Genomic DNA, 28,000 nt, shown 5'->3' on the forward strand with positions numbered 1-28,000 from the left:
GGTTGCTGGGGGACAGAATGCTTTGTGGATGGGTGCGGCCCACACTCTGTGCTGGCCCTATACCTATGCAGCCTGCAGTTCTAATTAGACTCTGTGGGGGAGGTGGTGGCGGGGAGGAGGCAGAAATCTTTAATAAATAAATAAATTTAAAAAATTAAAAAAAATGGAATTAACTGGGGAAAAAAACAAAGAGAAAAAAACAGTCTGAAATTTTTATGCTTAGTTTTAGAAATCTAATATTTTTAAAATGTGATTTAATTGGCTACTATTATAGAAGTAGGTGCTATTTTTATATATTATTTTTATAGCTGAACAGATATGTTCTAAAAATAAGCCCATCTTTTAAAATAGTTATTGCTTCAGGTGTTTTGCTATGGCGTCCCAGAGCTAACGCACAGATTAACTGTTGCTTTCCACCTTTAACTGCTCCCAAGGCAGTTGTGTCCCTGAACACCTTCAGATTCCCCAGTGTCACAGAGCTTGTCCTAACCTGGTACAGGGCTGTCTTTCTACACGTGGGGCATGGAGGCGATCAGAAGGGCAAAGAGGCCGTGGGAAGCTTCAGCAAATACCCAGGAAGAGTTTGGAGGCCCTGGGAAGACCCAACTCTGGTGGCTGCTGGACCGAATCCATCCGTGAAGACATCGGGGATGCTGGAGGATGTTGGGGAGTTGGTGTAGAAAAGGCAGGAACCACGAAAGCACAGCCCAGAGTGGCGCTAGCGGAGGAGGTGGCAGTATAGGTGTGAGGGCCAGGGATGTTGGGGTGGGGAGGGGTGGGGTGGAGGGGTGGAGTGCAGGGATGGAGTTTGGATGGTGAGTGGCTGGGGTGGGAGGTAACCTTCAGCAGCAGTGACAGAACCAGACAAGTACCCTACTCTTTTTTAAATTGATTTTTATTGAACTTTGCATTTTTCTCTGCTCTCCTCCTTGCCTCTCCCCTCCCCTTCAACACTCTCCCATGGTCCCCATGCTACCAATTTACTCAGGAGATCTTGTCTTTTTCTACTTCCCATGTAGATTAGATCTATGTATGTCTCTCTTAGGGTCTTCAGTGTTGTCTAGGTTCTCTGGGTTGTGATTTGTAGGCTGGTTTTCCTTGCTTTATGTTTAAAAACCATTTATGAGTGAGTACATATGACATTTGTCTTTCTGGGTCTGGGTTACTTCACTCAATATGATGTTTTCTAGATCCATACATTTGCCCTCAAAATTCAAGATGATGTTATTTTTTTTCTGCTGTGTAGTACTCCATTGTGTAAATGTACTACACTTTCCTTACCTATTCTTTGGTCAAGGGGCATTTAGGTTGTTTCTAGGTTCTGGCTATGACAAACAATGCTACTATGAACATAGTTGAGCACATGTCCTTGTGGTACAATTGAGCATCCTTTGGGTATATACCAAAAAGTGGTATTGCTGGGCCTGCCATTGGCATAAAAACAGACAGGAGGACTAATGGAACCAAATTGAAGACCGGGTATTAATCCACACACCTACAAACACCTGATTTTTGGCAAAGAAGCAAAAAAATATATAAAATGGAAAAAAGAAAGCATATTTAACAAGTGGTGCTGGCATAACTGGATATCAACATGTAGAAGAATGAAAATAGATCCATATCTATCACCATGCACAAAACTTAAGTCCAAATGGATCAAAGACCTCAACATAAAGCTAGCTGCACTGAACCTCATGGAAGAGAAAGTGGGAAGTATGCTTGAATGCATTGACATAGGAGACCACTTCCTAAATACAACCCCAGCAGCACAGACACTGAGAGAAACAATTAATAAATGGGACCTCCAGAATCTGAAAAGCTTCTGTAAAGCAAAGGACACAGTCAGCAAGACAAAATGACAGCCTACAGAATGGGAAAATATCTTCACCAACCTCACATCAGACAGAGGTCTGATCTCCAAAATATACAAAGTACTCAAGAAATTGGTCACCAAAAGAACAAATAATCCAATAAAAAATGAAGTACACACCTAACCTGATAACTCTCAGCAAAACAATCTAAAATGGTTGAAAGACACTTAAGGAAATGCTCAAGTACTCTATTCTTTTTTTTATTCCCTCTATCAGTTTTATTTAAAACACAAATAAGTATTTCTCTTTCAGTAATGGCAAATGGTTCAAATAATGTTGAACACAAATCATTGATTAATACAGGGCATTAAATATGAACAGACTTTTTTTTTAAAGCAGAAGAATAGAGGTTATATACAAAAGGGACCTACAATCTACAGGTCAATTAAAAAAAGAAAATCTGTTTATAAAATGCGTGGTGAAAGCAGAACATTTCACCCCTGATTTGGAGAAGGGCTATCTTACAACAGTCAGCTGAAGATGGATTGGTACAAGTGTCTATACATAAATTTCAAGTCATTTTTGCATGCGCAGAATCATCCAGATCTTCCCAGACTGAACAGGCAGTCCTGTGGCTTTCTTCTTTTCCATATTCTCAACAAGGCTACATGAACTTCAACTCTTGCTGAGCTGCTTACAACAGTTCCTTAGGAGCCAACATGACAGATGATCCAAAATTTCACTATGACAAACAAACTGGCCACCTACAGAAAGTATCACAATAAACAAGTCTTTCTTTCCGCCTTCCAATTCTATACAGTGTCTCATTTCAAGACTATTACCCTCATAAGACTTGTTTCTTCACAAGTCTAAGACATGAGGTGATATGAAGACCAACATCGAGAAAAGAAAACTCAATCCAAAAATGAAGAAACTGGAGGTATCCAATACACCCCAGAGCATCTCGCCATCCCTGCAACAGCACAGCTCAGTGTACTGCTACAGTCCGTAGATCAATACTGGCAGCTTGAATGAGTTTTTTTACCCCCTCCTCCAAAGATTAAAACACATCAAGTAAATACTAGGCAAGAGGAGTTTTTTTTTAAGTACCCTACTCTTACACAGGCACCTGAGCCTGGCTACAGTTAGAGGCAGCTGGCCCAGGTCCTGGGAGCTGCAAGTTGCAGACCTGGGACCTGGGTTGACTCTGTTTTGGTAGTCTCTCCTGTGTGCCTACTAGTCTGGCTTTTCTTACTGGGCAGTGGGGGTGCGGGGCTACAGACTATAAACTCTTGAAACTATGGGTTGCAGAGGCACTAGCCCTCCTTATGTGCCCTGTGCAAAACCCAGAAGTTATGGGGAACAAGATCCATCCCTATGCTCTCCCCTCAGCTGTCTGCCTCTCTGCCCTCCCTTCTTCCTTCACTTCCCTGCAGATGTGAATTCTGACTTTAATTTCTTTCCTCCCAAGTTTACTTTCTGGGTCTTGTTTCCACCCATAAATGAAGCCATCCCTGGTGAGTGTTCTGCTCTTCTCAGTCAGGGTGTGTGCTGGACATGAGGGTAAGGATCATACCCCAGCCACAGATCTTTCTTGAACCCCTATTTCCAAACATCTGGAAATGTAGCATGCTCATTGCCCATCATGGGAAAAGGAGCAAATGATGTAATTATATATTTCTGAGTTTTCAGGGTGAGTGGAAAGAAAATAATAGTTGGTGTTAGATGTTTCTGATTGGTGGAAGAGCACGGAAAGTGACAGGACACTAAGTGCCTGTGAATACCCCTGACAATACACACAACAAGCGACATGTTTTTACTGTTAAGTGAGGCATGGAGCATTTTTAAATTCTAACTGTGGTAGTTGAAATTAACGTTCATGTGTTTGTTAGGTAGGAGGGCCATTGTGAAAGTATTTTATGTTAATACCAGGTTTTCTTGGCCACATTTCAAGTAAAGATATCTAGAAAAACAAGTCTGTTTAATTTGGGGAAAAAGCAGAAATAAGATATTGAGACCTTATACTTCTTATAGAATTCAGTCTTGTTAGAGAGACATGACTTCTTTTCTGATATGTATTATATATATGCCCTAAAACCCAAGCTACCAAAGTTGTTTAATTACCATTTAAAACCGATTTTGTAGTTTATTATGTTCTTTAATGTAAAATCAGTCGGCTGAGGCTTTCATCTGATTCTTCACAGGAAACTTGGCATTAGGTTACACAGAAATGAGCAGAAACCAAATTTTATGTAGTTACGTTGCATTTAGTGAATTTGCCACTATTTTGTCATATCAAAGAATACTGGGCAGTTCCTGTGTGTGTGTGCATGTGGCTTCGGTTTGAGAGGTTGTAGCAAGAATTTCCTAAGCTGTAAAAATGGTTGATTTGTAGAAAATATTTTTTTTAAATATTTATTTATTTATTATGTATACAATATTCTATCTGTGTGTATGACTGCAGGCCAGAAGAGGGCACCAGATCCCATTACAGATGGTTGTGAGCCATCATGTGGTTGCTGGGAATTGAACTCAGGACCTTTGGAAGAGCAAGCAATGCTCTTAACCTCTGAGCCATCTCTCCAGCCCCTAGAAAATATTTTTGTTTATAAAATGAACATTTAATAATGAGATTATAACTTCACATCATGTTCCCGTAATCCTAACACTATGGATGAGAGAGGGGAGCATGCAGGATTTAAGACCCACCCTAGCTACAAAGTGAGGTCCTATCTCAAGACAAACAAACAAAAAGAAACCCACCCCAAGTTAATGTTATCAGTTTCTGCAATAATTTAAAACTTTAAGCAAAATACTTTATTTAAAAGGTCATTCTGCAGAAAGGAAGGAAATGAAGGAATAAAAACATTACCCGTTACAGTAGACCAAGGCAAGTGCTTTAGCACTCCCAAATTAGCAGTGATATGTTCACATTAACTTCAACAGGATGGAGAAAGATGCTCAAGAGGGATGACGAAACTCACCGTTACACAAACGATCTTTCATTAGGATGCGTCTATTCTTTTCCAGAACCAAGGCATGTGAAGGACACAATAAACACTAATAGTGTAGAATGTGACTGATGACTTTTCTAATTATTGATTTGTGGGTCCTGCAATTCACGTGTCCAGTTAGCTATGTGTTGACTGAGGTTTCTGTCCCACTCAGTCTTGCAGCCGTTTGTCCCAAAGAAACACACAGAGGCCTACATTAATTATAAACTGGTTGGCCTATTAGTCCAGGCTTCTTATTAACCCTTACATTTCACATTAACCCATAATTCTTGTCTGTGTTAGCCATGTGGCTTGGTACCTTTATCAGTGAGGCATTCTCATCTTGCTTCCTCTGCGTCTGGGTGACAAATGCAGACTGAGACTTTCCTCTTCCCAGAATGCCTCTATTTTAGTCACCCCACCTATACTTCTTGCCTGGCTGCTGGCCAATCAGTATTTTATTAAACCACTACAAGTGACCAATCTTTACAGGGTACAAGACCATTGTCCCACAGCAGCTATACCTACGACCCTTGCCTTGTGGAAATCACAGAATATTTGAGACAAATGGTGAAACTTCTTTCCTAAGCATTAAAGAGCAACCTGGTACCCAGGTCTGACATTGGGGGGATGTCTCCCAAGAGTATCTCTGGTGCAACAGGCATGTCTACTGGAGAGGGCAAGTGGTATGAGACCTCTGTCTCTTATCAGTGCCTAAGGTCACCCTCGACCAAGGGCAGAGTTGCACTTTTGGCCTCTGGGAAGAGGAAATCAGAAGCTGAAGTCAGGCTGGAAAGGAGATTTCTTCCCTGAAGTACAGATTGCAAGACCCCTGGGATCCTTTGAGTTCACAATTCAATCCCACAGAGAAGCAGTCAGGGACCAGGGAAGTGGAGCCACATAGACAGAAAGCTGGGGATCTGATTGCTGGGGAAATAGCTCTGCTGTTGTGCCAAAGGCCAGCTTCAGTGAAGTTCAGGTCCCAAAGAGGAGGTGTGGAGTCACCAAAGGGACGAGTGTATATCTGAGGGTTCAACAGCTTCCCCCTCAATCAGATTCTCCATCTATACATCATATCATTTGTATACATAAGTCATTGGACAAGTATCAGAGTCTGGATCTCTTTTTCACTTGTCCATTAAATGTCCAGGGTGAAAAAAACAAAGTACAAAGCCAACCATCTTATCTGAAGCAACATCTTTTTACAGTCTGTGTCTAGCCTGGCTGCTCATGAGGTTACAATAGGTTAGACAGTCTGAAATTATTTATTTATTTATTTTTGGATTTTTTGAGAAAGGGTTTCTCCGTAGTTTTTGGTTCCTGTCCTGGAACTATCTCTTGTAGACCAGGCTGGCCTCGAACTCACAGAGATCCGCCTGCCTTTGCCTCCTGAGTGCTGGGATTAAAGGCGTGCGCCACCACCGCCCAGCCTGCTCCTCGGGTTTTATGATAAGGGTATCTCGTTCTCTTACCATCATCTCTGACTGTTCTTATTCCCTCTATGTAGGGCAACGGGATATATGGGTGACATCTTGTATACAGAGCTGAGCAAGACATTCCTTAGAATCTACCCCCTTGGTACCACAATCCTTGGGGCACCAGGAAGACTCTTCCTTCTGCAACTTTCCCATCAGGCTCTCTGTCTTCAGAGTTTCCTCGGAAACACAGATATATTTACCCAGGGTCTGTATAAGCAGAAAGCTCCGCGTTAAGCAAGTGGCTGCTCCTAAGAGGGAATACAGGAGCCAGCATGCTGGCGACCAAATCTCTTGGCCAGGTTTCCCTGGAACTTTGGCAAGCAGGATCCCCCATCTCAGGACTGCAGCCATCCCTTGTGCCATGGCCTGCGCCACTCTTGTCTCTTGATCACAATAAAGGGCAGACTCTCTCAGACATCCGCAGGAGTCAGGCTGCTCTTAGTAGGTATCAATAAAACCCTTCCACTCCTACTGAATCCTCAAGGGCCCTCACAAACTGAGAGGAGCCCTGGAAGGCCAGCCCATCAGTTGTGTTTTTATTCTGCCTGGCCTGGAAGCTGCCCTTAGAGAGGTCTGTGGAGAAGGTAGCAGAATCAACTCTCCGTGTGGTCATGTGTCACCCGTGCCGCCTTCTGTAGGAAGAATGCTTTGCGGTCTGTGTTGGGACCACACATTACCTTGCCCATCAGGGCTCATTTTGACTCTTCTAAGGCTGTATCATGTGACTCAGGTATGTTCAGTCATGGGGTCTCTACCCTCCTAGCCAAGGATAAGAATTGCCTCCATCTTCTTTGGTTTGGTGATGCTTCGCAGTGAGAATTGCCTAAAAATATCCTGTGTGTCCCAAAGACACGGGGGTTGAGAAGAGATGGACAGTGGAACAAAGTGCAGTCTCCCTGCAAGTCAGGTAATGACACCCTACCTTCCTAATAAGCAACTCCAACTAATACGCAGCTCCCAACTCTTTCAAAATTAAAATCCAAGAACAGATACATGGTCCAATTTAGCAGCAAAGACCTCTTGGTCTTGGCTCTGTGGCCTGCTACATGGGAGAGAGTGACGACAGAGGGGTTCTGGGAGACTCCTGGGCAGGAAGTGACTGGGAACAAGTGTTTGGGAGATGATAACAGGAGGCCAGGGACAGGCACTCCTGACTTGGGGGCAAGCTGGCCTTAGAGGTGCAGGGAACAGGAGAGCAGAGGGCCTTCAGGAGGTTAAAGGTGATGCACTGCCTCTGTGGGGAGAAAAGAAAGGTGAGGGCACAAAAGTGTCATTGAAACTAGCTCAGAAGGTACGGTCCCTACTCAGCGGGTAGCGTCAGCACCAGCATCAGCACAGAGTGGTCCTGGACAAACTTCTCCTCTCCCCTGGAAGCTGTCCTCCAGCCTCTACTCTCCTTCTAGATGCGGTGCTAGAGGCAGAAGCTGGCCTGGTGTGGGGCCCCAAGGATTTGTCTCCCCGATTTTTGGAACCAGAGGCTGTTGCTCCTATCAGAAGGGACTCTGTGTCTCAGTTAGGATTTGGGGGTGGGTGGGAAGACAATGCTGGGGACATGGGTGGAGGACCTTATGCAACCCAAGGATCTCCATGAGGTGAACACCAGAAGACATACCAGGAGCTTCCGTGTGAGGTCACAGGGTAGTGGGAGGAGCTTCCCTGTGAAGATGCAGGCAAGTGGAGCCCTGGAAGGCTCACTTTGCAAGTAGATGAGGGACTACCTGCCAAAGAAGGCTGAGGCTTCAGTTCTAGCAAAATTTCTGCTCCTGACTCCCAGATACAGAATCTCAGGACGGGCACAGAGGCTGAGGGCTGCATGCATGCTGGGCAGGAATGGGGTGAATGCAAGGTTAAGCCATAGCTGGACACTTTCAGTATATGGTAAGTCTACAGCAATGGCAATGCAGTACTGTCAATCATGCCTGCCAGCCAGTCCTCCTGGACCAGTGATCAGCCATGAACTGCCTAAGTGCCATGTCTTGAAGCCACCTGGGAGGTTCATGAGCATCAGGTCCCATGTGTTGGGTTTTTCTCAGCTTACATTGAGACCATGGTTCTGCATGCCCATGTTCTCAGGAACAAATCAAACCAGAGAGAAACCAGCACAGGCAAAACAAAACAAACAAATAAACAACCCCTCCAAAGCAAGACCCCAGCTCTTCCCAAAAGAAACCAAAGGTCATTCTGCTCTTTAGGAGCGGCCCTGGGTCACACTTACCTGGTCGCTAGACCGAGACAATATCAGTGGCAATTGGTTGCAGCTTAGGGCATCGAAGTTGCACACGGCCACATTGCCCTGAAAAGCAGATGCAATCATGAGGAAGAAGGTGGTCATGGACTCAGCTCCAGAAGGCCCAGTGAGCATCACTTCACAGGACTCTGTCCCTAGGGAGCCATGAAGAGATCCCCAGCATGCTCCTTGGGGAGTATACAAGCTTGAATGCCTGGGATGCTCGCTGTGGGACACAGTTTCAGAATCTGGGACAAAGCAGTGTTTATGTGGGAAGAGAAGCCAGTAGCTGGCTTTGGAGATGTGTAGAGGCTTGAGGGATTGTGTGCTTGTGAGACCGAGCCTTTAGGGGAGCCTTGAGGTGGGCACAGACCTGGAGAGGGGCACTGGAAATGGAAGTGCCTGTACCTGGGGCCACAATTGAGAGGCAAGTTAAAGGCCCATGTCCTGTTCAGAAGCAGGTACCCTGGGCCAGGGCAGAGAGAAGAGGAAGGCAAGAGAGGCCAGAAGATCCCTGGCTCTAATGGCGAGGGACCCTGTAACCTAGGTTCTGCATCTCAGATGCTAAAGGCCCTGATGGGTGGGGGCAGGACCTTTAGGCCAGGTCATGTAACTGTCAGAGGCATCCTCCCTTTCTGGAAGCTGTGGATTGACTTCTCTCTGGCCACCCACAGGCATGGGAGGGGCAAGACTGACTCTCAACTGGCCTGAATGACTATAGACAACCCAAGGTTCTCAAAATGAAGTGGTAGGTCCCTCACAGAGAAAGAAAAGTGGAGAAGAGAACCAAGTCCGATGGGAGCTGGGGTTCTTTCTTCCTCAATGCTGGCCTCATGAGTCCTCTCTGTCCAGGGCCCAGGGCTGCTTCTCTGCTGGCTTCTCCCTCCCCATGATGAACCTAGAACTTCTCAGACTGCGTGGCTGCTTCCTAGGGCTTGACTCCCTACAAGGCCTTTGCAATGCCTTTGTAGGGTCTCTGTGTCAGCAGGAAGCAAAAACACCTGGGCCAGCTCCTTTTCTCCGTGTGCATGAAGGGACCCAGAGTCCAGGACCACTGGCTTTCAGCAACTTTCACGGTGGGCAGAGGTTATGCAGGGCTAATCCTTGCTGTTTTTGCTGTTTCTGACTTCATGAGTATCTTTGTCACTCAGTGTGCCTTGACTTCCCACATTCCTAAGGGTGACACCAGAGACACTGCTGGGGTGGGAACAATGACTCTGAGGACTAGGGACTGGCCAGTTAGAGCACGCAGTGGCTACTGTCCTTACACCTAGACTGTGCCAAAGGGAGTCTTCAGCATTTAGAGAGTTCAGGTGGGGTGGGGAGAACTTCGTGCCGCCCTTCCAACTGTGGAGGAACAGGCACTGGATGTGATCTCGAACCAATCAGTTTGGGTCTGTCCCACCGAGCTGCATTCCCTCCCACACCCAGGCTCTGCTCTCAGGTCTAGGTGTGCCTGTGACCCTGAACCCAGCCTGGAGTCACGGCCTTCGTGGAGTCCTCTTACCTCTAAGCCTCTGCTCACACACACGTTGCAGCAGGCGCAGCAACAGATGATCACAGTGGGGGGCACATTCACTGGTGGTGCAGGTGCTGGGGGAGACACTGGAGGAGGGGCCTCTTTCTTCTTTCTGGGCTGGTCAAAGGGTGGGAAACATGTCTGAGCTTTGTCTGCAGCTTCTGGAAAGGGGCATTGTGTGCCCTGTGCAGCGCCTGGCATTGCGAGGCCCCTCAGCTATTATTTTGGGGTGAACAACAGGATACACTTTATTATCTTGGGGAGGTCCTCCAAAGTAACTGAAGGCGAATCCATGATCCCTGCAGTTTTCATATATGGGGGTTCACAAATTGACAATCTGCCCTTGGTTCTCCTAGGGTCACCCTTGCTGGCAGAAGCCTGGTCTAGACATTGCATTAGGCCAGCACTAGCAGGTAAATGTCCCATATGCCTTGGCCTTTGCATGGGCATCCTCACCCAGGCCAACACAGTCCCATCAAGACAGGGAGCCTATTCCTATCTCAGCCAAAACCCAGGTCCACCAGCCCCAGTCTCTCACTACAACTTCTGATCCTCACCTGATGTGAACCACAGATGCTCATCCACCTTGTTCCTGTGCTTCCCTGGTGACATCCCTCACAGCTCAGGGCTATCTGGGACTCTTTCACCACCCTTATCCCTCAGGTCCCTAGGCTGACCCCAGCCAGCCCCTCTATCCTGCCAGGAGACAGGAATGAAGACAGATCTAATGGAGCAAGAAGACCTCCAACATGGGAATGGAGACCAGGGCTTAACAGAGAAGCCTGTTCTTGGGATGCTGCAACCTCAGCATCAAACAGAGTCCATGGGAGTCTCCTGAAAGCCACCGAGGCAGTTGTTCACACTGATCGTTTGACCAAGGTCTGTTTGTGATCTGGTGATACTGAGAGTCCCACAGCTTTGCAGAGCCTTTGCTTGTCTTTGCTGAGGAGTGGGAGGCCCTGGGTACAGGCTGCACAATGCCTCGCTTGCTGGTCACAAGATACAAAGAATGACTCACCTTTGGCTGTGGTACAGGAGAGGGCCATGCCTTGGGGGGCTAGAGGGGGAAATAGGAGTGAAATGAAGGCTTGGTGACACTATGGTTTGGATCACAGTTCCCCAGATGCCCCATGGCTGAAGTCTTGGTCCCAGCCTGTGGTGCTCTCTGGAGATGCTACAGCCTAGGGTGGACATCGGGGATCCGTGGGAGGAAGTTAATCATTGGCCGTGTGTCCTAGAGTGGTTCTTTCTCTTTCAGAACTGGAGATGAGGTATGCACTTCCTTGCCCCACGGTCTCATCACAATATGCCCCTTTGCCACAGGCTTGAAGGAATGGGACCTTATGAACTAAAACCTTCAAATCTGTGAGCCAAAAGAAAACTTTTCTCTTCGAAAGTTGATGATTTCATGCATTTTGTTGCACTACAGGAGGCTGGATAAAAATTCTGTTGCCCCTCAGCCCTGCAGGTGACCCTTATCTGGAGTAAGGGGTTGAAAATGGTGGAGCTGGAGTGTTCCACCTGACCCCAAGGGAGCCCCCCCCCCAAGAGCGCTCAGCACCTGCCTCAGCAGGCTGTAAACGTCATGGTGTTGTCCCATATCCATGCGCCTGTGTGGGCAGGGGCTGCTCACCTGTCGGCAGCACAGCCACCAGATCCACCACAGCAACACAGGGATCAGCAGCAGCGTCAGCACTATGGTGCTGAGCAAAACTTGTTTGCTTGGCTCAGCTGCTGGGGGCACAATGGCCAGTGGCGGAGGCAGAGTCGGAGGGGGAGGCAGAGGCAGAGGTGGAGGGGGTGGAGGAGGAGGAGGGAGAGGAGGTGGTGGCAGTTGTGGGGGTAGTGGAGGAGGAGGTGGAGGAGTGGGGACAGGAGTAGTCGTTGGGATAGTAGTTTCTGGGGTAGAGGTTGTCGGTGAAGTTATGGGAGTTGTTGTTGGTAGGGTGGTGGTCTCAGGGACGACAGTAGTGGTCAGTGGTGGAGGTCTCTGTGGGAAAGGAAGATCACCATATTTAGCAGGCAGCCTAGCTTTGTTGTGGGGGCACTACAGGGCGTCCTTCCTGGATGCCAGTGCATCCTTTCCATTCTCCCAGGTTACCTGGTCTCAAGGTCCCATAGTAGGGCTGGAGGATAGGTCTCTTGCCTAGCTCTGGCCTTGTTCCAAGGCTCTGCTCTGAACCCAGGTGAGGATAGACCCAGCTCCTCTGCACCCTTTGGATTTCACCTCTCACTATGGTCTCAGATGGCAATATGCTGGACTAGGGGTGACTAGCTCGCTGAGAAAGGGGGCCAGGTTGCTGCTTGCCCAACCCCCACCCCACAGATATAGGACTCCATCTTGCCTTCCACCTCTACAATGGGGAACTTGCCCCTCCTCCTCCTGGGCCCTAGCTTGCCATCTGTACAGAGGAAGGAGTCCCTTCCCTCGCAGGCACTTGCAAGCTTAGAGCTCAGATACCATCCTGGCTGCTCTATGGGTTGTCACTCACAGTGAGCTCAGCCTATCTAACCCTTCCCCAAAGGGTCACATTCTTGCTTAGAGCAAGGAATACAGATAGCACTGATGTGAGGTTCCTGGGACTTAGGAACATCTTTGCTGAAACACGGGTCACGTGGAGGAGGGCGGCAGTGATGGTGAGGACTGCTGCTAGGGGTGGGTAGCACCTCCATCTTTCTAGAAACTAGGATGGGCCACCCAAAGTGCTTGTGTCTCATGAGCTGCCACTGGGTCTTACCTAGCACCCTCCCCATCTTTGACATCCCAGGAGAGTCTGCTTTCTCACAGGGCCTCTGCCATTAAACACTTGGGATACTCACACAGTCAGAAGTCTTCACAGGGATGGTGTGAGTAAGGAAATCTCTTCCGTTGTTCAGGCTAACTTCAACTGAGAAGGTTCTAATGCACAGAAAGGCAGACCTCAGGAAGCAGCCTAGGTAGGGGTCAGGGGCTTTCTTCATGGCAACAACTCTGGACTTCCAGGACTTGTGCCTCTCAAAGTGGGCTGGTGGACCATAGGAGATTATTGCCCATAGCTCAAAGAGTCATCATGTGCAATTATGGCCACGTGCATGGCTCAGGACAGGAGAGGCCTTCATTTGCTGCCATCCTAGCTGTTCTGAGGGCTTACAGAGTTTGTTGTCTTAGCTTTATACAATTGCCTAAAATACCAGGTATTGGGGCTTGGGCTTATCATCCCTTGTTCCTAGCTCTGAACAGGGCCTGGACACTGGGCAATCTCTGCCTATCATGGGCATCACCAACAAGGTCAGGAGGTAGAGCATCCAGATGTTCTCCAACAGAGGAGAAACCAAATTCTGTGCACTATGATGACGACATTGTCTCTAGATATCTAGGGCCAAGAATTATGGGCACTTACTGTCCAGGTTGCTCTATTTCTGGTCTAGGACATATAATGACAGTGAAGTTCTTATCAGTGGGATTTTTATCTAAAGAAAGAGACACAAGAAGAATGTCAATGGTCATGTTCATCACCTATCATGTCACCCCAAGCTATGTATGGCAGGCAGAGCTGACATCCTAGCACTCCGGTAATGACTGAAAACACATGGTTGGTGCTTCAAACCCACGTATGGTTCTTGGGAGTTTTGCATACTGTGGACCATGGCCATCCTCTTTGAGCTGATGTTTAAAGCTGAGACCAACCAGTGAGAAGAAACTGAAGTGACTGGTGAGAAGACAGGGTATGCAGGCAGAACTGTGGGGGAGGTCTGGGTTTCCTTTGAAGTTTACTGATTCTTTTGGGGCTATACAGACACTGAATATAGAGGACCCAGAACTTGCTGGTGGGTGTGGGTGTGGATTAAGAGGAGTCAAGGATGGCATTGGGATTTACAGCCAGTGTGATTGCATGGATACCATCTACCAAGTTAGGGAAGCCAGGAGAGAGGTGTTGTGGGATTATTTCTGTGGGGACCTGAGAAGGGTATAAATATCACCTCGGAAGCTTCATCCAGAGGAGGCAGCTAGCTGGATTTCTACTGGGGAGGATTCCACTTTTCTTGCCTGTCCATCCCCACCTTCCTACGTGCTTGTTTTCTCCAGGGTGAACTGGACTGCCTGGCCTCAGAGAGCCCTGATGGTCCTGCTATTTGTGCTTGAAGGAGGACAACCACTTCCCTGTTACGACCCCCATTTCCTGAAACCCGCTGAGTCTCTCCTTCCCCAAAATTAGAACCAGAGCCCTATACCTACTGAATTCTGGCCACCAGTAAGAGAGACGGGAAATTTCCTTGCTGACCTGAGCCCTGGGACCAGGTCAGAGGGTAGGGAGACTCTCTGCCATCTCTAGTAATGGCCATGCCCATCCTCCAGGGGGCACTCAGGACATTTCCCTGGTGTCAGAACTAAGTTTATAGGTCACTCTTAATATTCCCACAAACAGACTCTTTAGCGATTTAGGATGTTCTGTGACAGAGTTATCATCGTGGCCACCTGGACACTTCAATCCTGACACCTACATACAGACCAGTAATCTAACAAAGACCACCAGTCATGTCCCTGACCTCTCAGTGTCTGAGTGGTGTTCTTTACATTTGGGGCGCTGCTAGGTACATATTGGTCATAACAACAGTTTCTCCGTCCCACTTGAGTTATCTGTTGTAAACCACATTTTAGTAGAATTAAACTTCTTATTGCATATTTGAGATTATTAACTCTTACCATTGATACGTGCTAATGTTCTAATGCTCTCCACTTCTGTTTTGCTATTTTGCAGTATGTATCATTTTTATTAGAGAAATCATAATGAGCAATGTTAAAAGAATACTAAGCCCTTATAACATTGAATACAAAATTAAAATCCCATCTTATATTATCCCTTTATTTTCTATCTTGGGTAAAGGATGCTATGTATGAAATAGTTTATTGTTACCTGGACCAGTTTTCTGGCCCTAAGTTCAGGTAAGTAACCTGGTCTGGGAAAGGGTTTGCTCCCATAGATGGAAGGATTGGGATCCTGGGTGGGAAGGAAGTCCCCACAGAGGGCACTGACTGCAGCCAGGAATCTACTTGGTCAGGGAGATGGAGGGAAGCAGATACACGGGGCCCAAGGAGGCAGCCACTCTGGATCAGGGTGGGCGGAGACACTGTAAGGTGCAGGCTGATGAGACCCAATTCTGCTTGTCATAGAAAATTTCATCTTATGTTGTAAAAGCATGGCCATATAAAGGGACTTAGACGTGGGACCCCTGTGTACAACTTCTAGGCTCTGAGTCTCGCAGCTGTTGTATTCAATGTTACAAGGGCTTAACATTCTTTTAACATTGCTCATTATGATTTCTCTAATAAAAATGATACATTCTACAAAATAGCAAAATAGAAGTGGATAGATAGCATTAGCTGTAGACTCAGGAGGGGGTAAACTGAGAACAAGCTGGGCAGATTCTGTGACAAGGACCCCTCAGAATCAGTCCAGCCTCCCTGAGGAATAAAGCCTACGCCAGATGCCCACAGAGGCAGGGGATTTATCACTTTCTTATGTTCCTATAAAGAGAGATGGCTGCTTATGCCGTGTGGACACTCTTCATACTGCCTCACAGTATCCACTGGGCATGGGCCAGCAAGGGTCGGATGCTTGCCTGGTTGAGAGGACGGATTTGTGTGGAAGATGCATGAATCTGAGTCACTGAGAGGGCTTACTTACCGATGACCTTGGAGTCACTGAACTTGAATCTGCAGATAACTTCACTGAGTTCCTTTGCATTATGAAAGCCGTATCCTTTTAAGATGAGCGGGCCATCTTCTGCAAGGACAATGTGAGGAAGAGGTGGTATGGCCCCAGTGGTATTGTTTATGATGACCCCGGACAGGATTTTCAGGGCCCCATGAGAAGCAGCAGCCATGTCTGTATCCACATTCGTGGGCTCCGCAGGCCAAATCCTATATCACCATGGGGTCATGCCAATATAGCTAAGTGGAGTCTCCCACATGCTGGTTACCTCTCTCCAGCATTCCTGATTTAATAGTCTGCGAAACCCACCAAGTGTACAGGGGCCAGTCCTAAACTCCCCTGGCTTCAGGTTGGAGACCCTAGAAATAAGGCTGGAACAAGAGGGGACAAGGGAGGCCCCTGGCCCACCCAAGGGTGTCTTTCACAGAAGACACTTTGTTTCAGCTGCAAAGCCAGAGGCCAACATATCCCTCCCTCACCTTCTTTTTCTGCCTTATCAACTGAAGACTACAGCTTATTAGCAATTTCCTTCTGACAGCAGTGGGGTTGCTCCCTGGCTTTGAGTTCAATAAACGGGGGACACAGAGAGGAAATCTTGCTAGCTATTCCCACAGGAGGAAGGCAAGATTCTCTCATTGTCATTTATCCGAGCAGATACCATGGGGGTTGGTCCTGGCTCATTCCTGGCCCCTATATGTTTCAGATGTCCCCTGCAACGGACCCTGCTTCAATCTCTATGGCACACAGATTGACTCAGAAACAGCTCAAGGAAATAACCCATTGATGTGGGCTGTCCTGTATGTGCGTTGCTTTTATTGGTTGAATAATAAAGCCAATGGCTTAGCGGACTAAAGCTAGGCAAGAAGTTCAAACAAAGAGAGAGAGAGAATACGCAGAGTTGAGGAGAAACCATGTAGCTGCACAAGAAGCAAGCTGTGAGGTAACAAGCCACGAGCCTCATGGTAAAATATAAACTAATAAAATTGGGCCAGTTTTTAGAGAGAGCTAGCCAGAAATAGCCTAGCCATTGGCCAGACAATTGTAACTGATATGAAGCCTCCGAGTGGTTATTCAGGAATAGGCCTGCAAAGATAAGCTGGTCCAGGGGAACAGTGGGATGGAGAAGAGCATTTCGCTTACAACCCATTCTGTTCCATTTGGGGCTACTGGCCTTTGGAGTTCCCTAAAGCGACAAGTACCCTGTATATACCAGCTTTGCACAGGACCAAAAATCGTTTACCAGGTCAGTGGCTAAGCCGGTGCCTGGAGCCGCTTGTCACTGTGACTCAGCTGCAGTGAGGAGAATGACATCTTGTATTTTCACCTGGAGTTTGTCATATCTACTCAGACACCAAGTCCTAGGTATGTACAGTCTAGGGACAGCCAGGGAGACATGCAGCACTTGGGCAGGCTGCAAGGCTGGACTCCTTTACCCAGAGGCAGGAGAGAGCCTATAGAAGGGTCTTCTATCCCTTCACTTCTCAGTCTCCAAAACAGGTTCTGGCACACACACACACACACACACACACACACACACACACACACACACACACATATATATATAGAGAGAGAGTGTGCAGAATCAGAGAGATGAGATGCCAATGTAGCTACTGAAGGAGAAAGACATGAGCCTTACCGGTAAACCATGAGCCTCGTGGTAAAATATCAAACAATAGAAATGGGTTAATTTAAGATATAAGAGCTAGCTAGAAATATGCTAGAGTCATTAGCCAAGCAGTGTCACAATGAATATAGTTCAGTGTGATTATTTCGGGTCTGGGCAGCTGGGAAACAAATGAGCAGCCTCTGCCTACAAGAGTAAAAGATAAAAATGTCATAGCACTTACAGCCTTTAAATGCTACATCTACTGTTTCTTACTTCCCAACTGTCCTGGCACAGTATTCCCATCCATTGAAGGAAACACTGCAGCCTTCCTCACCCCAGGCTGGGTACCATGGGGAGCAGAGCTTATATGTGAGTATAGCCCTGTCTTCTCAAATCTAAAACCAGGGCCCTCACAGAAGACAAAAGCCAGGACCCAGTGTCTGGGCTGGAAGCAGTTGGATAGCTGACTGTCCTTACAGGAGACTTGGGGTTTCCTCTCTTTTTTATCAGGGTTCAAATGCCATCCACATGAGGACCAAGCCTGCTGTACACAAAACTCCTGAACAAAGAGAGATAGCCATTCCCTAAGACCACACCAGCATGTTCTTGCCACACTGAAGTGAGAATCCGAGGCTTTAGAGAGGGTACCCTTGTCAGGTCCGTGAGTGTGGCTGCCTATGTGGGTATTTCTGTCAAGTACGTAGGCTTCCCCCATTCCCTGTAGCACAGTGAATGCTCACTGGGCCTGATTCTTCATTTTCACCCATTGACATGATCACATCGCTGCTGTCCCTGTTTTATGGATGTGGAGGAACCAAATGGTTCATGGCATGCAGTTTGGACATCCTTCGTCTGAACAGGTGGAGTCTGAAATGCTCCGAAATCGAGAACTTTTTGAGGCTCAACAGGACCCCACAAGTGGAAACACTCTTAAAATTCACATTGTAACCCTGCGCGAGTCATAGGTGAAATGCTCCAGAAATGATGTCTGATGTCACCTTCAGGCTGTGTGCACGCAGCGTATGGTGGAACTTGAGTCCCAAGACATCCTATTATATCTATGTAAATCTTAAAAACTGGAATAGTACACTATCAAGACCAATTCTAACAGTAAGGCTGTGAATAAGGGTGCTTAGCGTGCGATGGTTTTCTCTGTGTGCTTTTCCTGCTTTACAACTAAAAGTTTTGTTTTGAGACAAAAAGATGGCAGTTACATACATGCCCGCATTGCCACCACTGTCACACACCCCTTGACAAAGGTCCATTGCATTATGACTAGTCATGGAGATAACAGATCTACGTGTCCCCTCTAAACCACAAAACCCATTACATATTCCAGTTCACATAAGTCCATAAGACACACAACACTGAATGTCCCATGTTTACTTGCTTCAACATTATATCACATATAACACCTCTTAAAGATACACATCAAACACACAACAAACACACAATAACACACACCCCATACCCTACACACTCACCATATACACTCACCACACATGCCATACACAAATCACATAAAACCCCCATAAGCCACATGTGACATTAGGTATCACACAGAGCTTATGCATCTAGAATAACACACCTCACACCTCACAAACACAACACATACATAATGGAGACATGTACACATGCATATATCTCAAACACCAAATGTGCTACATGGACACACATGCCACATAGACAAGTTGTATCAAAATGCATATCATATGTACTATATACGCATATGTTCATACTATAAGTACGGGTATTAAAAAACAAATACACACAATATAAACACACTCTGCCACCCACATCATATGTCATGTAGACTACTTACCCCACATCCACCCATATCTGCACTGGCACATATATCACACATCGCTTGTACAAACATTCCGCGCTCATTCCATGCATCCTAAGTACCCATTTGCATACACACAAATGACGTGTAGCCAAGCAGCTACTCCTCAAATCTCACCTTCTATGCACAGAGAGGAAGGCTCAATACTTCTGAGTTCAAGGCAGGTCAGTGTTCCAATCTGATGGAGAAAGAGAAGAATGGCTAGGCAATGAGAATCCTGGGGCTCAGTGAGATGCTGTGACCCACGCTGCTTCTTTCTACCCTACTCACCGTGTCTACTAACTCATGAAGCATCATAGCTGGACCTTCCACAATGAACACCTTGTCTTCGTTGTCTGCAATTCCATTCAGCTACAAGAGAGAGGAGGCATCTTGAGACCCAAGCCAGGAGATAGGGGACAAAGGGGATCTCTAAATGTAAGACGCAACCTCTTGCCCTCAAGTGATGATGACTATGAGGTACCAATGACTGAGGACACCTTATTCAACCATTAGGTATTTCTGCAGTGGGACCTGTTGTTTGTGTCTCCTGGGACAGGCACACACCATCCTCTGGGAGGTAGGGTAGCTGCCTTTGAGACCTTCCCCCAGTAGGCTCCAGAGAGCACCTGCTTACTTGGGCCAAGATACCTTATTTCTGTCATAGAAGTCCATACCGATACAGTAAACATAAGCCCCCATGCTCCGAGCTCTATCAGCCTAAGAGAAAGGAGGTATTGATTAAACAGGCAAAATGCACAAACTGCTTGGGAGGATGGGTCAGACTCACCTCCTTCTTAGATGCCTTCACTACTCGTGGTGACATTTTCCCCCAAACCACAATGATAATCAGACTAGATCTCGTAGTGGCTGACAAAGAAGCGAAGAGTGGCAGGTTGGATGGGGCTGCAGCCCTGTACTGTTTACAACAGGCAGGCCTGGTGGTCCCCACTACTCGGCCTCCTGGGACATCACCCACTAAATAAAACTCCTGGAGGGTTTGGGCCCTGCTATCCAGTGACCAGGACTCCCAGTCACATACCATAAGTCCAGCCTATCCCTGGATGGCAGGAGGAAAGGGCAGCCCTTATGTCAGAGAGGTTTGTGCCAACTCCAAGCGCATTCCCAGGGCTGCCCTTCTGGTAATGGTGGGCACAGAGAGTCGGTATCACAAATCAGTGTGTTTTGGACAAAAGAATCTCAATTCCCTTAACATTTTTTTTTCTACATGGTTCAACTTATTCTAGGCAAATGCCACAGACCTCCACTCTGGAGGAACATGGGTCCTAGCTTTGTGGGGAAGTTGTGCTGGCTGAATCGTGGGCCCAGCAGGCAGGTCAAACAAAGGAGGAGGTGAAAGTAGCCTAATAGCCTAGGGGGGTAATTAAGCCCTGGCTTCCAAGCACAGGGTCTTCAGTCTGCTCAGGCCCTGTGTTTTCTTCTTTGTATTCTCATCTGTATGTATGCCAAGGACCCTAGTGGGAACAAAGCCAACCCAGTCCTCTCAGGAGCCTCCCGAGTTAAGTGCTGTACTCCAGAGGGGCCAGCTGTGCGGAGGGGGGGGGGCACCGGCTTCCAGAGTCCGACTTGAAGAGGCTCAGGATCTGACCCCAGACCCTGTAGGAAGCCCAGCTCTGTAGGTCCTGCCCCACTGAAGGTGCACAAGCAGCTCACCTCCTGCGTTGGCCATTTGGATCTGTTCATTCACCTATCAAAAAATGAAGAAAACTCAGTGACAATGGGGTGAGATGGCCCCGGTGGTAGTCTATGCGGTGCCAGTGCCCACATGTGGTTCTAGGCCTCCGAACCTTTTCCAGTGCTTCGTTTAGGTATGTTAATCCTTGTATCAGAACCGTCTCTGCGCTGGTGAGCTCATTGCGGATTTCTTTTCTGAAGTGGAACAAGGGTTAGGTGAGGCAGGCGGGCAGTGCCAAGTTTGCTCCAAGCTCTTGCACAGATTCATTCGTTGTACAGACTGCAAGCGTGGGGCAGGCACCAGGTCCCATCACCCTGTCTTTCTGTCTTTCTTTCCTGAGTCTTTCTCTGGCCCCTTAGCACTGAGGAAGCTCAGAAGGTGACAGTGTTGCCCAGTGGGTCCCAAAGAAGGGTTTGATTTTCTCTGAGGTCATTCAGACTCTGGGTACCTTGATAGAGACCCTACTTGTATCACCCTTGAGGCATAGGATGGCATCTTTGGAATGTGTGACTGAGTCACGGGGCACTACACTTCTAATGGAGAACCTAATGCCATAAATGCTCTCCTTTCCTTCCGTGGATGGTGTCGAGGAGGTGGTCCATGCCACTCTCCTGCGGTGAGGTTGAACCACCGCCTGGCTCCTATCCCATGGTCACAGAGCCCTGGCCTGCCACGCTTCCTTCTGTTCTACTTAAGGCAGTGGTCAGTCTGTTTACACTTGGGCCCTGCTGCAGACTCCATGTCCAGAAGACCCGATGTTGGGAGTGAGACCCAAGGACTGTCCACGAGGCTTGTGCTCCTAAGGCTGGAAAGGAACACGGTCTGTCGGGTGCTATTAAGGAGGACAGAACGCACTGGAGTCGGCAGTGACTCTGTGACTGTTCTAGGGCAGGAAGGAGATGCACTTGGGATTTAGGATAATCCATTGTGACAAGGCTGAGCAGGCTCAGCAAGTGACCGAGAATAAACCCTGAGTGACTTGCTTCTGGGACAGTGACCCTGCTGTGGACTAAGCTTCAAGGGTCCCATGCCTGGCCCAGCTAAGCCCTGCCTAGAAGCTGAGGACAGCATGCCCATAATCCTCAGTGCGGGCCTAACCAGGCCTTGCCCAGCCCTTCCCTTCTGTCCAGTCCAGCCTTTTTTCTCCTGTCCAGCCTCTCTCTATTCCCGATCCAGTCCAGCCATTCTCTCTCTGCCTAGGTCCACTGCTTCCTTTCTGCTCAGGTTAGCCTTTAACTCTGCCCAGCCCAGCCCAGCCCATGCTGGCTCTCTGGGTTCCCTGCTACTCTCCTTCCCCTCCCTGTTCCCTCCCACTCACTCAGGAGACCTGAAAATGTGACCCTGTTTCCACAGGGAGCAAAGGTCAGAGAGTGGGGACTTTCCTCTAGTTCCTTCAAGGTCATTGTACGCCTACCTCAAAACAAAGGTCCCACCTAGTTGTTGACCAGAGAGTTCTGCTCTCTCAAGGTTGTTGTCAGCAAGTGAAGCTAAAAGCCAGACCTCATGCTCCAGAAATAGAGAAGTAGATGTGTTCCAACCTCAAACAAGAGTCTAAGGACCCAACTAAGTTCCAGTTCTCTTAATGGAGATAACATGGGATTCCACCCAGGGAGTGGTTTGCCTGCAGAATGTTTTGGTCTAGGGTGTAAGTGTGACTTGTTTTGCTCTAGAAACAGGATGTTTAGATAGGACTGGAGCCCTCAACCTTCAGCTTACCAGTTGTTTATTTCCTTGTATCGTGTTAATGCAGTCTTTTGTCTTACTCCTACCTTTTGGAGTCAATGGTGTTTTAAGCAGTTGGAAATTAAACGTGGGCCAATTTCAGTACTCACTGGAATTCCCTCCCAATACTATCCTATATATTTCTCTATTTTATTATTTTCATTTGCATCTTCACATTTTTTTTTTGCTACTTTTCTAAATCCCCTCACCTTTACCCTGGCGAGAGGTATTTTTGTCGTGGCTGATCCCCAACACCAGACCCAAACCACCAGGCCTTTCTCAGGCCCCGAAGAGATCCCCTCCCTACTCCTGCTGGGGTGCTCTCTCTATAAGTCTGGGGCTTGTCCCACTTCCCTCCGTATTTCTAGCTTTCTCCAAGGGCCCTGGACAGAGGGTCCCACAATTCAATACACCTCCAGTTCCACATATCCATGCCTCCTTCTCTGTCCCCCTTGTTCTGTAGGAATCCCAGACAGGGCATCCAAAATTTTCCATTTCAGACAGACAGAGATCTCCAATTTTTAGCATCTGGGAATGTGGACGCAAAAGGGCCACCCTCACCCAGTGGCTGCCTATCCCTCCTATTTCCTCCTAGTACCTAGCTCTGGGCGTTCATAGTCTCATGCTGAGGTTTCTCTGCCTATAGTCAAAGGGGGTACTAGATGCAGTCTCTATATCTCCCTGCTCACCCTACTGGTCCAGGTAGATGGAAAGCAACTCAGAATAGAACATGCATAGGCAAAACTTTGAGGGGATACACATACCTGCCCTGCTGGCTCCCCAGATCCTACGAGTGTTCACAATCAGGGCCAAGGGAAGATTCTGGAGTGTGACGGAGGGAAAGAGTGGAGAATTTCTGGAATTGCAAGGGCTGTGGGTTCTAGTGAAGCAAGGATTTAAGGGGACTGGTGATCTGGGGCTGGAAGTCAGTTTGGTGCTGGCCAGCCACCCTAGGAACAATGGAAGCCACATGGAGGTCTTCTGGAGGCTGGAGATGTCTTGTCCAACCCACAAGGCAGGCAAGCCTTGTAGTCTGACGGTACCTACCTGTCGGCAGTGAGTGGCATTTTGACTGTGACTTTGTCATCAAAGAGAATGAAGGACATCCGCAGATTGGGGCTGAGGACAAAACACGGTTGGGAGAAGCTGATATAATAAGTCAGTAGCCTGATAGGAAGCAACGGGGTGGGATAAACCAAATCTCTGCTCCCACTCCATCTCTTCTGCATGGGGGACATTTCATAGGTGGGGAGTCCAGAAAAATTCAGTGAAGGATTCTGAAGCCTATGGAGATGTTGGGCTCTTAGGAAGAAAAATTGCTAAGATGATCCCAAGCTCCCTTCCTGTGCTCTAAACCCAACACACACACACACACACACACACACACACACACACACACACACACACTTAAATAGATTCCAAGGGGAGGAAAAAGAGTTGTTAGCATACACTTCTAGGTTATAGGTGATAATTTCAGAGAAATCACAGCAACGAGATCTTGAGACAGCTGCTCAAATTAAATCCACAGTCAAGAGCAGAGAGAACCAAATACATCCATGATTGCCTTGCTTCACCTGTTCTATATAGCTCAGGACACTATGAGCTGGGTCTTTGCACACCTTCAATTAATGATCAAGGCAAGCCCCCAAAGATGTACATACCCACAGGTCAATCTGATAATTACTCAAACATGAGAGAGTGTGCTCAAGAAGGGGGAAGGACAGAGGAGAGAAAGGAAAGAGTTATCTTGATAGAAGAAGCCATTAAAGGGCTAACAAAAAGCATGGCACTAGGCATATTCCCAGGAATCCACGAGGATGACCCCAGCTAAGATTCTAACCAACAGTGAAGAGGACACCTATGCTGTTCTTCTCCTGTAATCAGATTGATGACTACCCTAATTGTCATCATAGAACGTTTATCCAGCAGCTGATGGAAGCAGATACAGAGATCCACAGTGAAGCACTGGGTCAAGCTTCCAGAGACCAGTTCAAGAGAGGAAGGAGTGATAATATGAGCAAAAGGGTCAAGATCATGATGGTGATACCCACAGAAACATCTGACCTGATCTAGTGAGAGCTCACTGACTCTGGACTGAAAGCTGGGGGACCTGCATAGGACAAAACTAGGCCCACTGAATATAGGGGACAGTTGTGAGGCTTGGGCAGTCTTTGGGACCACTGGGAGTGGGACCAGGTTTTATCCCTAGTGCTTGAACTAGCTTTTTGGAGCCCATTCTTTTTGGAGGGATATCTTGTTCTGCCTAGATATCGAGGGAGGACCTTGGTCTTGCCTCAAAGTGATGAGTCAGATTTTGTTGACTTCCCATGGTAAGGCTTACCCTCTCTAAGGAATGGATGGGGGAATGTAGGGAGAGTGGGAGGAGGAGAAGGAGTAGGAAATGGGATAGCTATGTAAAATGAGAAAAGATTGCAAAAAGAGAGAGAGACTCTCTTCCCAGGCAATTCTAGGTGGTGGGAGCTAACATAAAACATACATGCTCAACAGCAAGTCGACAACAATATTTCCCCATGGGTCCCTCCCACCCACCTGGCACTTGGACCATCATGTCCTTCACTTATTCAATCACCCTTTCTCATTCTTGTTTCCCATTTCTGAGGCAGGATTATCTAATTCTGAAGAGATCCATGGGACCAATCTGCTCTGTTTCCTGGCCTGCCTAGCATGCTATCTTTGATCTGTGCTCACTCCACAAGAGATTCCCATGCCCCCCCAAACCTAATCTGCCTGCCAATGGACCCCTCCTGACAGGAGTTTTTAGGGCACAGACATACTTCACGTATTTCTCCACCATATCTTCCCAGGATGTGTATGTGCCAGCCCAGTCTGCCACGGCACTGGACCTGCAAGGAGATGAGACTTGAGTCATAAGAGTGAAGTAGATGATGGGAGAGCCAAGTGGATCACACATCATTCTACTTTTCTCATATTGCCCACTATCAACTTCCCTCCCCTCTCCCATGGTCTTTGTTACTTCTCCTCATCAACACATCATCAACACATTCTCTCTCTCCCCTCTCTCTCTGTCTCTCTGTCTCTGTCTCTCTCTCAGACACACACACACACACAGAAAAGTTCTGCACATGTTGAAGTTACTTAGTATCCCAGTTTCCTAGAGCCTGCTGAACTTGGACATTCTGATTGGGAAGGCTGCTTCATTTAGGCACCTTCACATGAGGGTGGGTACAGGCCTGGTCACTGCTACCCTTATATCACAGAGTATCTGTAGCTGATGTGGGACTCCCCCCCCTGTATGCTGTGAATATGTTTTGTTACCATTGGTTAATGAATAAAACTGCTTTGGCCTACAGCAGGGCAGAATAGAGCAAAGCAGGAATTCCAAGCAGAGATAGAGGGGAAAAGTAGGTAGAGTTGAGGAGATGCAAGACAGAACCTTACCAGTAGGTCACAGCCACATGACAATATACAGATTAATAGAAATGGGTTAATTTAAGATGTAAAAGCTTGTTAATAAGAATCCCAAGCAAACAGGCAAAGCAGTGTTTTAATTGATATAGTTTCTGTATGATTATTTGGGTCTAGGCAGCCGGGAAATGAACAAACAGCCTCCACCTACAAACTGGCACCCAATGTAGGGCTAAATACATTCACAGAAAACCCGAGAGAGAGCTTAAAAAGAAATTCTAGACACACAATAAAAATAGAGTTCAGGGCTGGAGAGGTGACTCAGAGGTTAAGAGTATTGCCTGTTCTTCCAAAGGTCCTGAATTCAATTCCCAGCAACCACATGGTGGCTCACAACCATCTGTAATGAGGTCTGATGCCTTCTTCTGGCCTTTAGGCATATACATAGATGGAATATTGTATACATAATAAATAAATAAATGCCCGAGATGGCAGGTACCAGCCATGGAGCCTTAGTTGGCTTTCTCTTGCTGTGCCCAACTTGGGATAAGAAAGGGTTTATTTCATCTTGGAGCTTACAGTCCATCACAAAGGGAAGTCAGGAGAGGAACTCAAGGAGGAACCTCAAGGCAGGAACTGAGTTAGAGGCCATGGGGAGCACCGGCCAGCTGACTTGTTCCTGTGGTTGGCTCAGTCTGCTTTCTTATACAATCCAGGAACACCTGTCTAGAAGGGGCACGTGGACTGGGCCCTCCCACGTCAATCATTAATCAAGACAGGTCCACAGGCCATCTGATGGAGGCACCTTCTCAATCAAAGTCTCCCTTTTCTCAAATGACTATTTTGTGACAAGTTGACAAAAGCCAACCAGCACAGCCACGGGGAGCATTTCTTCTCCCCAGTGAACCAGGGCTGTACCATGCTGAGCCTAGCTCTCAGAGCAGGCGGCCATCAGCTCAACCTCGCTCCTGTGCGCCAGCTTCTCTTCTCTGTCCACTTCAGGCTTGTGGGTGACATCTTGGCTTCTATCTCCATGCCCCCTTCATTATGTATGACCAGCACAGAGCTTGCATCTGATGTCTCCCAGGCACTGCGTGGGCTTCTGAAGCCCACTGTGCTGCAGCCCCAGATCCACCCTTCAGCCATCCAGGCAGACAAAGTGCTCCTCGGAAAACACATATTGGAGCCCCCCTCCTTTTCCTTAGCGACACCCCCTTATATCTGTCCTCCCTCTTATCTTGCCCCCTAATCCCATCTCCTTATATTGTGATCCTACTGCAGTCATAAGAAGTTTGAATCTCAGAGTCTTTGTCCAGGTGGCTCCCTCCCTTGGTCCTCAAAAGCTACTTGAACTAGAAAGCAGGCGCACACTCGTTTTCTTCAAATTCAATGAAGAAACCAATGAAAGACGATAAATGGAAAAAAAAAACACAGACAAAATCTACCAAAGGACCTCCTGATGTTTTCCCTGTCTAGGCATAAAGGAAATCAGAGAGATCCAATTTTCTGGTCCCCCACCCCCCACTTTGGTTTTTAAATACAGGGTTTCTCTTCGTAGCCCTGGCTGCCCTGGAACTCACTCTGTAGACAGGTTGGCCTCAAACTCACAGAACTCTGCCTGCCTCTTCCTCCTGAGTTCTGGGTTTAAAGGCGTGCACCACCCCTGCCTGGCTAATCACTCACAGACTTTTCCTGATTCTCTCCTGGCAGAAGCTACCATGCTGCAGGCCCTGTTCCACCAGGGCATAGAAACACATGGGGGCTATCTAGGGCCAGGGTGGCAAGGGCTACTCACTTGTCAAAGACGAAGTATACATCAAAGTCACCGTCACAATACTGCAGAATCTCTTCCGCCTCCACCGTAGCCTGCCTTGACCTCCAGTCTTCATAACCGTAGAACCTAGCAGCATACTCATGATAGGGATTTTGGCCAGAGTGAGGATGCCGGGAACTCTGGACTGAGACAAGTGGCACAGACAATAGCAGCAGCAGCAGTAGCAGCAGGTGCACCGAACGGGACACCTGGGGACTATGGTCTCGCAT

The 28,000-nt window shown here is 47.5% G+C and overlaps 1 protein-coding gene across 1 annotated transcript; it reads right to left on the minus strand.

The window, feature by feature from the left end:
- Positions 1-532: 532 nt before the first annotated feature.
- LOC142858147 (anthrax toxin receptor-like) lies at positions 533-28,000 on the minus strand. Its single transcript, XM_075987346.1, has 19 exons — positions 27,753-28,000; positions 25,366-25,434; positions 23,618-23,689; positions 20,961-21,042; positions 20,827-20,860; positions 19,943-20,022; positions 19,804-19,872; positions 19,444-19,524; positions 19,291-19,351; positions 15,695-15,793; positions 13,409-13,478; positions 12,849-12,927; positions 11,662-12,018; positions 11,047-11,085; positions 10,017-10,145; positions 8,498-8,575; positions 7,438-7,516; positions 6,755-6,855; positions 533-718 (listed from the first exon to the last, which is right to left on the minus strand). Exons 1-19 carry the CDS (start codon positions 27,998-28,000, stop codon positions 533-535), a joined length of 2,013 nt encoding a protein of 670 aa, XP_075843461.1.

Source organism: Microtus pennsylvanicus, chromosome 10 (assembly GCF_037038515.1).
Source record: "Microtus pennsylvanicus isolate mMicPen1 chromosome 10, mMicPen1.hap1, whole genome shotgun sequence".
In the NCBI taxonomy this organism is placed as follows: domain Eukaryota; kingdom Metazoa; phylum Chordata; class Mammalia; order Rodentia; family Cricetidae; genus Microtus; species Microtus pennsylvanicus.

Excerpts from the sequence above, each read along its gene's own strand:
- LOC142858147 (XM_075987346.1), bottom strand. The coding sequence starts at position 28,000 with ATGCGAGACCATAGTCCCCAGGTGTCCCGTTCGGTGCACCTGCTGCTA. Across the intron at positions 12,928-13,408 it reads GAAATAGAGCAACCTGGACA|AACCTTCTCAGTTGAAGTTA; the intron begins GTAAGTGCCCAT and ends TCTGTGCATTAG. Across the intron at positions 8,576-10,016 it reads GTGTGAGCAGAGGCTTAGAG|GGCAATGTGGCCGTGTGCAA; the intron begins GTAAGAGGACTC and ends TCTGCTTTTCAG.